This window comes from Sesamum indicum, linkage group LG2 (assembly GCF_026168435.1).
Source record: "Sesamum indicum cultivar Baizhima isolate 11 linkage group LG2, ASM2616843v1, whole genome shotgun sequence".
NCBI classification, from domain to species: domain Eukaryota; kingdom Viridiplantae; phylum Streptophyta; class Magnoliopsida; order Lamiales; family Pedaliaceae; genus Sesamum; species Sesamum indicum.
The window spans coordinates 6,100,579-6,116,667 of NC_142658.1; the positions used below are offsets into that span (position 1 = coordinate 6,100,579).

Below are 16,089 nucleotides of genomic sequence, written 5' to 3' on the forward strand. Positions count from 1 at the left end.
TAAGGCGCCAAACGTATTGTTTTATCCTTCAACGGCAGTTAGGCATAACACAATTTTTATTAAAAAGAAAAGTTTCCAGCATTTGCCTCTTAGAATTTGACACCCCTTATATACAACAGTGTGGTGCATCCACTTGCGACATTCTCATCTATATCCCGCCCTGTTTCTTCAGTTTCATTAGTCTCGTTTTAATCCTATAATTTTCCTTACCTGAAAAAGATCAAAATCTGACAAGAACGAACTAATGGGATACTGCAAGTTTTCCAAGTTTGATTTGCTTTCCTTGATCACAGTTTTCTATGTGGCACATTCTGAAAACGATGCTCGACTCTTTAACGATCGGGTTTCGCTCCTTTCGTTCATGTCTGGTATCACTAGTGACCCTGGAAATGCTCTAGCAACCTGGAACTCTTCTGATGTTCCTATCTGCAAATGGGAAGGTGTAGGTTGTGGCAAGAATAGAAATAGAGTTGTGGAGATTAATTTAAGTCACAAGTCCCTCCAGGGCTCTATTTCACCAGCTTTTTTCGACCTTTCGCAGCTAGAAATTCTTGATTTGTCTGGCAACTTCTTGGAAGGCCGGATTCCGGCTGAGATTGGTTCTCTTTACCAGCTCAAAGAGCTCAGCTTATCATCCAATCTTCTTGCAGGGGAGATTCCAGCTGAGGTGGGATTTCTTCAGCGCTTAGTTTATCTTGATCTCGGAAGCAACAAGCTGAGCGGTGAAATTCCTGTATCACTTTTCTGCAATGACTCGTCATCTTTACAGTATGTAGACCTATCCAACAACTCATTTAGTGGTAAAATCCCTTTGGAGAGTCAATGTGAGCTTAGAGAGCTTAAGTATCTCCTTCTTTGGTCGAACCGTTTGGTGGGTGAAATTCCTTTAGCTCTTTCTAACTCTTCAAAATTGGAGTGGCTTGACTTAGAGTCGAATCTACTAACCGGTGAGTTACCTGCCAAGATTTTGAGTAAAATGCCACATTTGAAGTTCGTGTACTTATCCTACAACCACTTCACAAGTCATAATGGTAACACTGACCTTACACCTTTTTTTGCATCTTTAGTTAATTCCTCTAACTTGGAAGAAATTGAGTTGGCTGGCAATTTCCTTGGAGGAGAGTTGCCTTCTATTATTGGTGATCTCTCCACTCTTGTAGAGATTAATCTTGATACGAATCTTATTTATGGTTCAATACCCCCACAAATAGCAAATCTTGTCAATCTTACACTCTTGAACTTGTCTAGCAATCTCTTGAATGGCTCAATACCTTCTGAACTATGCCGAATGGGACGACTAGAGAGGCTTTATTTATCGAATAATTCACTCTCCGGTCACATTCCATCAGCTTTTGGTAATATGCCCCATTTAGGCCTTCTAGATTTGTCGAGAAACAAGCTCTCTGGTACAATCCCGGATAGCTTTGCTAACCTCCTGCAGCTCAGAAGACTTCTGCTCTACGAGAACCGGCTCTCGGGAACCATTCCACCAAGCCTTGGAAAATGCATAAACTTGGAAATTCTTGACCTTTCTCACAATAGGATTTCAGGTACAATTCCAAGTGAAGTTGCTGGTTTGAGTAGTTTGAAGCTGTACTTGAACTTGTCGAGCAATTATCTTCATGGGCAGATCCCACTGGAGCTGAGTAAAATGGATATGGTGCTGGCTATTGATCTATCATCAAACAACCTGGCGAGTTCATTGCCTTCACAACTTGGAAGCTGTATCGCTCTTGAGTACCTGAATTTATCACACAATGTTTTGGAAGGACCTTTTCCAGCATCAATAGGAAGCTTGCCTTACCTCAAAGAACTTGATGTTTCCTTTAATCAGTTAAGTGGGGAGATCCCACAATCTCTTCAGGCATCATCAACTCTGACTCTGCTCAACTTTTCCTACAACAACTTCTATGGAAATATAAGTGCCAAAGGATCATTTTCATCTCTAACAGTCAATTCTTTCCTGGGAAACGATGGACTTTGTGGTTCCATTAAGGGTCTCAGAGATTGCCACAGAAAACGGGCTCGCCATTTCTTGATGGCAATTCTACTTTCATTACTCATCACTCCCATTTTCTGTATAGTTGGATATCCTCTAGTACTAAGATCAAAGTTCAAAAGGCACTTGCCCCTCTCAAAAGGTAAGGCCATAATTAAAGATGAGCTAGAAGCAAGGGAAGAGATAAAATACCCAAGAATCTCTCGTCGACAGCTTATTGAAGCTACTGAAGGATTCAGTGACTCGAGCCTAATTGGGTCAGGCAGATTTGGCCATGTTTACAAAGGAACTCTTCGAGATAACACGAGGATAGCTGTAAAAGTTCTGCATTCTAAGGCAGCTGGAGAAATTTTGGGGAGCTTTAAGAGGGAGTGCCAAGTATTGAAAAGAACCAGGCACAGGAATTTGATCAGGATCATAACAACATGCAGCAGGCCAGATTTTAAGGCCCTTGTTCTTCCACTGATGCCAAATGGAAGCCTTGAGGACCATCTTTATCCGAGACATGGATTGAAACACGGCCTGGATCTCGTTCAGCTGGTGAGAATTTGCAGCGACGTGGCAGAAGGAATGGCCTATCTGCATCACTATGCTCCTGTCAAAGTCGTGCATTGTGATCTCAAACCAAGCAATATTCTTCTAGATGATGATATGACTGCTTTGGTAACTGATTTTGGTATTGCCAGATTGGTAAAAGGTGCCGATGAGAGTGGTTTTGTCGATGATTCAGCATCCTATGACTCAACAGATGGTTTGCTATGTGGCTCAGTTGGGTACATTGCTCCTGGTAAGTAGAATGAATGACAATTTTCTTATATCTTGTCTGAAATTTAAATGACAAATTGCCATCAGTTCTGGAAATTCTGCACAGCTAAATCATTTCAGTTTTTTACAATAAGCATCAACAGTAGAAAATAAATTCCAAGTACCTGATCAGTAGTAGGCTTCACTTCATCAGCCAAATTATGCATCAGTTCAAGAGTTTATTAAATTTACGACATAATTCTTTCTCGGCTTTATATCCATTTTCAACCATGCATCTCTAATTTTCCGTCTCTGAGAATCTGTTTCTTGCAATGCCCTGATTCTTGGCTTCTTTTCTTTTTCTTTCTTACCGGTGGCAGAATATGGAATGGGAAAGCATGCTTCAACGCAAGGCGATGTTTACAGCTTTGGGGTTCTGTTATTAGAGATGGTAATGGGTAAACGCCCCACAGACGTGCTTTTCCAAGAAGGCTCAAGCTTGCACGAATGTGTTAAGAGTCGATATCCCAACAAGCTTGAGACAATTGTTGAAGCAGCCGTGGTGAGGTATGCACCAAGTGCCCTGGTTCCTTACGACAGGAAGATATGGGCCGACGTTATCTTAGAACTGATAGAGCTCGGCCTAATCTGCACTCAGTACAATCCATCTGCCCGGCCACCTATGCTGGATGTAGCTCATGAAATCAGCCTTCTGAAGCAGTATCTTTGTAGCCCCTCAACTTTAGTCATCGAACAATCTTCAATAAATTAAGCCATTCTTTTTTAACATTTCTATGTGCAACAAAAACTTTCTGATTGATGATCATAGTTTTCTGCTATTCTTTGTTGACATCTTTGTCATCAGATTGTTAAGAAATCCCAGTACATGATTCATCAACTTGTTATCAAAAATTTTTCATTAACTCGGCAAATGTCCAGAAGAAAGCAATTGCACTATAATCCAAGTACATATGCAAGATGCACATAATTGTCAACGCAAACTCGACCTTTTATTTAAGTTTTTGAACTTTAATTAAAGAACAGTCACTAATACGTGTAAAGGAATCATGAAAAATATTATTATAGGGTTAATTATAATCAAACCCTCTTTAAAAATGAATATTACTCATACATTCCTTTGAAAATTTTCCTTTTACAAACAAACCGCCCTGTTTTAAACTTTGAAAGGAAATGCAGACGTTAACAAATACAAAACATAAAATTTCAATTTCTTACCCCTCATTTAACATTATCATGTATTTTTTTTATAATTTTATGGGGTAAATGAAATATATATAAAGTTAAAAGAGCGTAATTGTAATGGAGATCCTTTTTTACTTGTTGTATATGGGATGAGGTGAACACCATTATTGCATATATTTCTTGAAGCATTAGATGAGTTACTTGAACAAGACATTTCAAGAAATAGATGAAATAATTATGTTAACCTCACACCATATACAGAAGGGTAAATTATTCATCCCTTGAGATTTGAAATAATTATAAATATTCCCTTGTTGTTTGCAAAATTACAATGACTCCTCTCAAACTGAAAATAATTAGGTCAAATTGCATAAAACCCCCCTTTAAAACCTCAGCAAACAATAGTCATCTGATATGAAAATAGGCAAAACACCCCCCTATGTTTTATATATTTAGCTCAATCACCCCTCTCCGTTAAATATAACTAACGGTATTTTTTTTTTAATAAAATAATAGTTATGCCTTATATATTACATAGTGTTCTTTTTTTAACGACCGTTGGATCCCTTATTGACTAGATGAGAGCCATCACATCTAACCAATTAATCTTAACTATTAGATCTGAAATCTATAAAAAAAAAATTAAGGGTTTAGATTTATTAATTTTAAAGATATATTATAAAAAATAAAATGTTAAAAAAAAAAAAGAAACCCGTACTCCCACTTGACCAATTTTATTTTTTATTTATTTATATATATATATACACACAATAGAAAATTTAAGATATCAATTCCAAATAAAAATGTTCATTGCCTAATTTAAATATTCAACTCGAAAAAATAAATTCTTAAGTATAAATGAAATTGTTCATAACAAAATAATTCAAATAATTTATAGCAATTATGTGTTACTAACAACTTTTCATCTTCGTCCTCGTTAAATATTTAAAAAATTCAAAATACACTACAAAAAACGTGGGTTTGGCACGGGTAAGAAAATTGTTCCAAAACCCCATATTGGAACAGGCTTTGGAACAATAAGGAATGGATATTGATAGATAACGTCATGATCCATATTTTTTTTGTTATAATTTTAGAACGGCTAAACCATTCCAACGTGTGTTCCAAACTAACAGTTATAAAACTTGTTTCAAAGACCATTCCAAAATAGTAACGGTTAATATTTGGAACTCTGTTTGGGACACATTATTAAAATTAGGGACGATCTTGCAATAATTGTTTCTATATGTGTGATAATGGATATTCAAAAGATGACAGTTAGAAAATGTATCCCAAAATGAGGTACAATTTGAAATGATTTTAGTACACACTTAATTAATTATGCCAAAAGTCATTCCAAATTATGAGTTTACTTAAGAAGTAATGTGTTTCAAAAATCGTTCCAAAATCCGCTACAAATTGAAAAGGTTTTTGGAGCTGATTTTGTGGACAATTTGCAAAATAATGTTCCCACACAAATAAATTGTCTTTTAAAACAAAAAAAATAATATTTTCCTATTTAGGAACAACCCAAAAACCAACAAACCGTTCCAACTTTGAACGGAACAACAGAAGTATAACCTCAAAAGGTGCAAGGAAAATGCTACTGCTGGACAGAGAAACTGGCACAGATTAGGGTTGTCTCCTTCAGTTTTGAGTTTTCTTCCCTAAATAAGAGCCCAGCCAGGCATTGCTGGAAAAATGGCGTTGGCCCTTGCCTTTTGCGCCATGCGCATAGCGCATCCATTTATAACTATGCTTGGAGGAAAAGACGTCTACTGTTAGTCAGTTCAAACTAAAATTGCTGCAACATTTTGTTGGCGAGCTTCTGCACCTCCTTGATGTCTAAGGAGGATTTGGGTCTTCCCTCATTTGGGTTGCCTTTCATTAGGTGGAGGCATCAGCATAATAAAAACTGCCTGTTCCACAGGAAGTGCAATGTCCGGAGCTTCAAAGGAGGCTGCTCTACTTGCCTACTGGTGGTGGATTACTCGTAGCAGTACTGAAACATATTGCTACTCCTATTCCCATTAGCTTCTGTTGTATCAGGGTAAATTTATCTGTTGTTGCGAACATGATGTAGAAAAACTCTCCATCAAAATTATTGAAGTCCTAATTATGAGTGTTGTCTTTTCCCAACAGAAGCCCTCCTAACTCTCAAAAGTTAGGTTAGTGATCAAAACATATGTATACATATGGAGACTGCAAGTCAAGTGTAGCACATGATTTGTAGGATGAACTGTATTGGCAGTCATTGTACTTATAACATAGGGGTGCATACTCAGGTCATTTGGCTTTCCACAAGCACAATTTCTCTCTGGATCTTATTGCCTTTTTCCTTTCCTTTATTTAGTAATTTTGAAATGTTTCAATTGAGGTCGGGTGATTGATGGTTGTTACTTAGGGAGGGTATCTTTCTATATTATCAAAGTTGAAGAATTATCTCTGTTTATTGATTGGTTTGAAGCCAATGGCAAAATAACTTGAGAAACTTTTGTTATGGATTTAATTGACATTATTGTTCAACCACTCCAAATCAGGATACAAAATGATATTTGGAAAGGATATTCTTCATTAAATGAATAGTTAAAAAATAGATCAATATTGTCAAGAATCAATAACTTAAGAATGTCTTGGAACAATGTTAGGAAATTTCTATGCAGGAAAATTAATGTTTGATATTCACCCTAGAATTACATACAACCTAGCTGATCAAGATTCCAGTTGTGTCTTGACCCTTCATCGGGATTTTAAGAGAAAAGATCTCATGAAATAAGGAAAAGGACCATATTTTAGTGCATCTATAATAACTTATGCCCCTTCTATTGCACATCATTATGATTTGTTTCTTAGAAGAGAGTATATTGAGAATCCTAAAATTTTCAAAAAATTTGCTAAGGTGATGGCACTAGATCCAATTAGGATACCTAGAGTACAGGTGCTGATATCGTAATAAAGCATCATATTTAGATCGAACACTTAGCTTTAAAATTGAGTTTAGTAGTAGGTTGTCCTTTTAGAATATAGGATAATAGGTTACAAAGGGAAAGAAAATGAGTTGTTAGAAACTTTAAGTCCTCAGGCAATTAGGATTGATAATGTAAAACTTGGATGCCTTGAGGGCTGAAAATAAATTCAAGTTGTATTTGACATCAATGAGAAAGAAAATTATTTTTCGTGTGATGATTTATATCATTTGCAGCCTCCTGCTGTTGGTAAATACAGTATGAAATTCGGTCTAGATGTTGTTACCATAAAAATTGAATGACTAGTGCATTTTCTATATAGATATCATATGTAAGTCATATGAGCAATATAAGCTGGATTATTTTGCAAAACAAGATCTAAGCTACTCTAAGAATAAAAAAGGAATGCAAAAACGAGTATGTTATATGAAGAAGGATACGCAGGATATCATGAAGGTGCATATCAATCTTAAACTCATTAACCCTAGCTTCTCGACTTACATTATCCCTGGTTTTCTGGTAAGAAACTATAGTGAAATAAAAAAAAGGTAAACCCAAATTGATAATTAACTATCAAAGTATTAATAAGGTATTAAAATATTATGGTTATGACATCCCAAATAGAGAACACATGATTAGTTGCATTAAAGGTGAAAAAGTGTTTTCCGAACTTGATTGTAAATTTGGATTTTATTAGAATAAGATGGAAAATGATTCAAAAAAATACACTGCATTTTCCACAACACTAGGACAATATATCTGGAATATACTTCCTGTTGGACTTGCTAACGCACCCTAGATATTCCAATGGAATATGAATAATCTTTTTGAGGACTTGTTTGAGTTTATGTTTGTCTATAAACAACATTTTGATTGCACCTAAAAATATACATGGTCGTATTAAACATCTTGAGTATTTTTGGACTTTCAGTTGCAGGAACACATTGTAGAGAAAATTCACAATTTTCCTGATATTCTTAAATATAAGAAGCAACTTCAAACCTAGTGAAAAACCTTGTAGATAGACACGAGGGTTGTTCAATGAGTAGCAAGGTAAAGTTTGGCATATTAATGAGAAGTAGTTCTTTGCAGTCTGGAACGTTAAAAAAATGGCCTTTGTTCTTACTATCCAAATAATTTACTTTCAAAGTTAATAATACAAATGTTAAAGCTTTCCTTAAAATTATACTTGAACAAAAATTTGAGAAAACTCGTATGATTATATGGCATGCTCAATGTCAATATTATTGATATGATATTGTTATAATCAAATCTCATGAAAATGTCCTAACAGATTTTTTTACTAGAGACAGAGGCATCTAAGCAAACTCCATCATTTTAAGACTTAGGCATCTTAGGGAAAACCTTGAGGAATTGGATAAAAAGTTTAGACAGTTGACGACGAAAGCCCAAAAAGCTGATGAAGTCCAACAACTTGATGTTGACATTGTCCAGATCACCATCAAGAGTACCAAACTAGCCTTAAGCTCATTATGGCATGACTTTATGGAACCAATTTGATAGGCATCGCCTTTAATGATGACCCAAGAATTACGAGAGCTATGCTCCAATCCTGTAATTAAAAAATAGGAATCTAAACCTGTAGAAGAAGATTCAAGTACTGCTTGCAAGAGGTCGTCGCCAGAGTTAGGTGAAGAGGCAACAATTGAACTATAGGAAGTACAAGCTCACACCTCTGGTGTTAAAGAATGAGAGATTAACTTTAGCTCAATGACAAGCACCTTTCGGCTAACCCAGATGATTCTGTATCTTATATTTCTACATGACAGGTATGTCAAAGAATGTGGCAAAAATTGGTTTCCCACTTAGGAGTCAACCCAAGCAAGATTGTGGTAAACTCATTCGAAAAATATAAACTGGATTTGGATGCTCAAATGGTCGAAATCAGAAGAGGTCCGAGAATGGTATGTTTTTGGAACACTTGCTTCTATTCATACTTTGTCATCAAGATTTTCGGAGATCTCGAAACTTCCAAAATGGATTACAGGGGCAGTATATGATGCATGACAAAACAAGCCCCACTTAAAACGAGAGATATTTTGGAGCTAAAGTTAGCTCTCGAAATAGTTGGAAAAGGGTCTTATCAAGTATTTATTTTATTGAGTTGCAGAGACCTGACATGGTAGCCTTTAACAAATTGTCCTAGTATCATCCCTTAGAAATGAAATATCTATTAAAAGAGCTTGGGGATTTTGAGCCTGTCTCACTGAGCTGATAAAGTCCAGTATCCATTTAAAATATTTTAGAATAAATTAAATGGATCATTACTGTTAAACTCTATGATAAAAAAGATCACTGAGTTTGTAGAGAGCCTATCCGAGAAGAAAAGAATGCCGAGAGTATAAGCTTCTTGCAACGGAGGCTACTAGGAAGAATATATGCGACATGATGCATGCGGGGCAATTGGATACCCACATATGCCCTTGCTGTGAAAAACAAGAAATACTCATTCAAAAAGAAAATTCGAGTAACCCAAAAGAAAACTCGAACTAAAGCGAGAAAAGGGTGAAAGGAACTATTTTAGAAGATGATAAAGAAGTCAACAGTAAAAAAGGTAAAGGATACTAGCTGCAAGCACGTGACCGATAAGCCATAAAGACCCTAGCTGGAAAGTGGAAATCCAAAATAGCTACGAAACTCAGTGATGTGATCTAAAATAAGTTTAAAGTCCGGGACTGATGTCCGTGGGCTATTATATACAATGAGAACTTGGAATCAAATGGGGATCATAAAAAATTTTCTCCAACTTTTCAACAAGTTATATTTTGACTATTTAGCGTTGTTAGTGTTAGCAATTTAAGTTCATGGGGACTTTTCCCACGAATGTAGTCCTCTTGACTATGAGAGGCTAAACAGTGGTCTCCTATAGATGAAAAAAATATCTATATATATTTCAATTATTTGTTCAGTACATTCGAGGGTTCTGTTCAACTAATTAGTCCAAAATCATGTTAAGCCTCTATTTTGGAGTATCTTTATACCCTAAGGTATGAAACAAAATAGGATTGTGCTATTTGTTGTTGAAAAGGCCTAATGCTTGTGAACTATTTGTTGTGGTAGTGTGGATGGAGGAAGTCCATAAAATCGAGGACTTGAAATGTCTAGTGGCAAGATGGTAAAATGAGGTATGAAGTTATAGACGCTTAATTTTATTTTGCAAGTATGTTAGGACTAATTTTGAACATATGGGAGTTTTGTTCATCAGAACAACAAAATAATTTGGCCACAGGACTAACAGTATTAAAATTTTAGAAACTTTAGGACTAAAGTGTGGACCACATAAACCAGGGGAGTAAAAGCGAGATGGCCTTATTTAATGGGACCAAAAGTACAGTTAAACCTTAATTATACGAATTCATTTCACTTAATTAATCAAGCCCAATCAAATATAATTAATCCAACTAATTATTTTTAGGTCAATTTTAATTAATGAATTCAAATTAAGTTTATCTACTAATTAATTAATTAATTAGCCAATTAAATTACTTTTCCTCCTCCAAAATCAATTCTAAATTAATTCAATCACTTCCCAGTGATTTGTATGTTACTTTTTGGGTTCACTATCAATAGACTTGAGCTTGTGTATGACACAATTAATTAAAAATTTAATTCAATTATTATTTTTTATTAACCAATAATAAAAATAGTCTGCTATTATGGGTGACCATCTAGTTACAATCAATAGTACTAGAAATTAGGTAAATAGTGCCATGAGCATTTAGGCTCTAAGTTCCATATGGATACAATCCTATTTCCAATCATTTTTGGGCGGAATTAGACTTTAGTTTCTATTCTTTACTAGACCTCTATTTTTCATACTTGAGATGCATTTACTCTACTGATCGTCATAGAAATTCCCTACCCATTCAATCAATCGCTGTGGACATATACTTAAAGAGTCTAAACCATCTCAAAGCGCACAGAAAATCTCGTTGTCATAATACTAACAGGGGACCAATCCATTTTTGGAATCCACCCTTCCTCGCTACATACTCTGACTGCACCGCTCGCAAAATCCAAAATACAATCTTCGTATACAGACAACTGCCATGGTTCCTCAAGTATGAAGATTAATCCCGTACTACCGGAATTTAGAATTCCCATTATACAGACCAAGCCCTCAAGGGTTCCATATGAAAATTTCTATGAGTTAGTTTAGCCAGTCAACTTCTTTGCCAACTAACCCACTAAAACTGTATAGACGACCCACGTCTTCTGTCAATGAAACACGGGACTACAATACTTAGTGCAAGACTCCATAGGACTCTCAATGCCCCATCTCGAGGTTCTCAACTTAGAATTTTTTAGACCAACACTTAGAATTTTACTTCATAGCTACCAACCAATGCCTAACCCAACACCCCAAGTTTATTTTTTCGGTCTGTGGGCATTTGTTGTGACATTGAAGTATTGTTCAATGTAAGTAATAAGCACAACAAACACTAATACCTTATGAGCACTTACTATATTCATCATGACAATATTATTTAGATAAATATTGACAAATAGTTCCCCAAATAGCAAATGTAACTAGCTTTTTGGTCATATATTCTAACAATCTCCGACTTGACCACTAAGCAATTACGTATGTCACTCAGAACCTTCTTAGCATGAGCAATCTACGCTATTAGCTCGGTCTCGTGGGTCTACTACATTTTTTTTCTGAAGCTACACAAACCAACCATGTGTCACCTCTTTCTACCATCGCTAGCTGCAAATAATGGTTGTCTAAAAAAACTTTCATGGATCCTGTGATGAGATCTCTGGCCCAAAAGCTTTTTCCTCCTTATCGTCTGGTTCCAAGACAACTACAGTACCAATCATGCTAGGCACCACTTTTATTTAATGGATGAGGTTTCTAATCCAAACCACTTTCCATAAACAACTTTCAAAGTCGCCATACATTCGAATTCTAAGATGAAAACTTCATGGTTTCTTGCTTGCAGTCTTTCCAAGATACCACATACTAAGCACTACTCATTATTCACATAAATTTAGAAGCTAGTACCACTTTAGTATTTCAGAATCAACTCTAACAAATGATGCACCAAGAACACTTTTTTAATCAGATTCAGGTATTAAAGACTGCTCTCAACAACTTTCTTTTGCCTCCTTGGTGTACTCTCGATATCCGTTGTCTTATTTCAAAGCATGTAAAACAATAGGTTCAATACACCAAAATACAACCAAACTCTTACTAACCTTTGAGCTCGTTTTTATTGTGTCATACCCCTTATGACCTCGACCAAATGAATATCCCATTTACATGAAGTCCTAAACCTAGTTGGAACTCCATGTTGAATCATATGACTCCAAACCTTTGATTCTAATCAATGTCCCATAATTCTTCTCCTTATATCCTATTGGATTGTAATCCAAATGATCGGTTAGACTCAATAATCTATAACTCTCAAGTACCTAGAGTATTTAGCTCACCCCTCAGAGGATTGGAATATAGTCAGTAGGACAGCACCAAATGATGAACAATGATGCTTACAACAAGTTGCTACAAGCCATACTCCCACTAGGTCCTTGACATGTGTAGGACTATCATACAAACTCAAGTTGCATTAAACCATATTCAAGAACTCCTACTAAATACGCTACCTCAACCTGAGCGAAGAGATTAATTTTGCAACCAATTTGGTTCGCCACTCCAAATCTAACTCCTTGAACTGCCCAAATCTCCTTAGACTTGTGAACTCTACATTGGTCATGTGCAGTAACGTACAAATGTCTTGTTGGATTCAATCCAACAGATTATTAGCCAGTCTACTTTGTTCGAAAAAGAGTTTTACTTTCTTTCTCCTTCTCAGAAAGGTTTTGCACTGGAAATAGACCCAAATTGTCTATTTTTAGACTCTTTGAATCTACTAATCTTCCTTATCCTTATCTAGAGGAAATTGACATACCGAAACTATAAGTTTTATTTTATGTATCAACCCAGCAGACAAGAATCTCCATTCTATGTTAAATAAATACCTTTACTGATAAAGTATACTTTGATCATGCTAGGTTACATAAACACTATCCTAACATGATCAGTGCTAAGCTTAACTAGTCCTCGTCTTTGCAGCAATAGCCCTAGGACCATCTGTTTTGGCTTTTAACTCCTCACCACCACCTGCAAACCTTTCGCAGATTATCAATAATTGGTTCCCAGTACTAAGGAGTAAAACATTAATTATGTTTACACTCAATTAAAATGTAACTTCATTGGAGAGGAGTTTATGACACTCGCTCCTCCAATTTTCCTTTTCTCGGTAGAAGATGCAAACATCATTTAGTATCCTTGACTGCTAAACCCTCTTTCCTTTTCCTTTACCTGCGCTTTGTGGTGTAACAAGAACAACACTCGAAGTGCTAATAGTGGTTAGCAATGTCTCAACCTTCTTTCTCTTTCGATGTCCAACAACCTTGCTTTTCGCATCGGAGGCCAAAGTCTCTCCCATTAGTACCGGGGACACAGATTTTTCAATCATTACCTCCTACTGGACCAATATATTACTCATGAAGATTTTTGTCAAGGCCATTCATACTGTAGTTGAAAATAAATGGGTCAAATAAGGGTTAAAAAGACAGAAGGATCACGTTAATGTACATCTCTTCCTTTTTTCAAGATTAACCTGGAGATCTTTGAGCTTTTCCACAGAGATAGCATCATCACTCCATGCTCTTGTACACATGACCCTTTTGCCATTCTAGAGTTGAATAATGCATTCATCGCAGCATGTCTAATATGTCTATCTGGTACCGGATAAGTATCTTTCATACAAAGCATTATCGATCTCCTATTAGGAAAGGAGAAGGGTGGCAACAGACGATTGTGATCATTAGCTATTAGGAAAAAGAAAGTAACAATGTGAGTAAAATAGTGAAAGTTATAATAATAGAAGTATTTTTTTTTAAATTTGTCATGTATATTTTGATATTTTTATATATTAATGATAATACGAATAAACCTTGACTACTGGATTAGAATGAGCAAGGGCATTGCAAATATTTCATATTAAAACTCTTGAGAAGTCCATGAATGGATGTTAAAGCTTATAGACCTACAGTTGTGTCCAATGTATTTGTGTATGTAGAGGTAGAAACGGTGATGTTTATTAAGGAGGAATAGAAAATCAATGATGTCTTAGCCTAATTGTTAAGGTTGAGGTAGCACAAACAAATTTGAGATCATGGGTTCCAATGTTGGAATAAGTACCAGAAAGCTAATCAGATTGGTTGTTTTCAAAAGTATTCAACAACCTTTCTAAAGTTATATTATCTTGATGAATATGGTAAGTATTCATCCTTAGTACATGTGTCTGTTGTGTTTACCATTTACATTAAACATCGCTATAACATCACAATAGATGCCCATAGACCAATTAGATAACCTGTATAGTTGAGTTGAACATTGGATGACGGCAATGAGATCAAGTTCTAAAGTTTGGTTTGAAATGTTTTAAGTTGACGACCTCAAGATTATAGAGATTTGCATTGAATATTGCACTTAGTAAATGAATGTCATATTTCATCTGAGCCAGATGTTGGACGTATATGCATATTTAATGAGTTAGTTGACAAGGTAATTAGCTGACTGAACTGACATGTGGGAATCATCATATAAAAGTCTTTGATGTTTGATTGGTATGACTGGAATACCCAATTACAATAGTACCAGAGTTGTACTCAGACTTGAGGAACCATTAAAGTCATGTACACATGATGGCTGCATTTTGGATCTGGCAAGAGGTAATTGTATCACAAACATGATCATTATAAACCTTGTCCATTGCAAACAGAATGTAAAGTGATGACAATGAATTTCAAGAAGAGGATTCATCCCATGTCAGTATGTGATAGCAGTATCTCCTATCCACCTGGAGCCGCATCCACACCTTCTGAATCAATGGCCATAGTGGTTGGTCGACTAGAAACTAATTTTTTATGTCAAACAATAGAGCAAAATGGGGTCTCAAGTATTAAAGCATTGCTGTCTAGTCCAGGACAAGAACCGATACCCAATTACATAACCTAGACAAAGACAAAGAGATGGTGGATGAAAGGACCTTACTCGTATAGAATTTGAGAGCCTAAATATTCACATAGATATTCACCAAATCTCTAGTATCATGGACCATTGTTAGACGGCCACCCATGTAGCTGGCTCTCTTCATTAAATGATTGATTAAGAATGATTAATTAAATTGGATTTGATTAATCAATTGTGTTGGACATAAGCCTAAGTTTGGCTTAAAGTGAACCTAAAGAGTCATACACAAATTACCAAGGAGAAAATTGAATTAATTTGGAATTAATTTCGAAAGATGTAAATAATTGAATTATTTATATATGTGATGATCCATTGGATGGATGACCCAAGATTATTGAATTAAATTTATTGGGCTACTCTTCATTAATACATCAGATTTATTAATTAGAGATATTTGAACTTATGTCTTTAATTGGATTAAATAATAATATGCCTAATTTAGTTTGCAGTTTATTAAAATAGATTTAATTAAATTTATTGAAACCTTTGTATTTATTTCAATTTATTTAAAAATAAAACTCGATCAACTAAATTAGGACCCATTAGCTAAGGGCTGACTTCTAACTAAGGAATGGAGGAGTTGCTTGAAAAATTGAGATGACCGAGTTGCACTTTCAAAACATGCAACTCGGCCAAATATGGTGCCCCCTCCTAGATTTATAGCATTTAGAAGGGACCTTGACTTGTGGCATTGAGTCGAATATATATACACATTTCTACTCTCTCATATAAGCAATATATGAAGATATTCATATACACCATATCTCACACAACTCAACCTACAACAAACCAATTCGTCCTGTCTTCCTCTCTCCCCACTTGTTCTCCTACTGTATTTGATACAGTATCAAGCGTAGAGTTATAGAGAATCTTGATAGATACAAAATTAAAAGTATCGTAGTTATTGTTATTGTCTGAATATTAATTTATGTATTATCAAAACTTTTATATAAACATATGAAGAATTGTAGTGTATAATTATTGTTATTTTTGTTATTGTTCTTATTATTATTTTTGTCGCGGTCGAATGAGATCTATATGGTCTATATACGTATAAGACCAAACTTGATTCCCAAACTGCAATCATTTTTTTACTAGTCCAAGACCAACCC

At 35.4% G+C, this 16,089-nt stretch overlaps 1 protein-coding gene across 1 annotated transcript; it reads left to right on the top strand.

Annotated features, from left to right (window-relative positions):
* The first annotated feature begins 212 nt into the window (after window positions 1-212).
* On the top strand, window positions 213-3,532 carry LOC105155409 (putative leucine-rich repeat receptor-like serine/threonine-protein kinase At2g24130). Its single transcript, XM_011071284.3, has 2 exons — window positions 213-2,786; window positions 3,124-3,532. The coding sequence occupies exons 1-2, from the start codon at window positions 245-247 to the stop codon at window positions 3,513-3,515; spliced, it is 2,934 nt and encodes a 977-aa protein (XP_011069586.1). The 5' UTR covers window positions 213-244; the 3' UTR covers window positions 3,516-3,532.
* The last annotated feature ends 12,557 nt before the right edge of the window (window positions 3,533-16,089 follow it).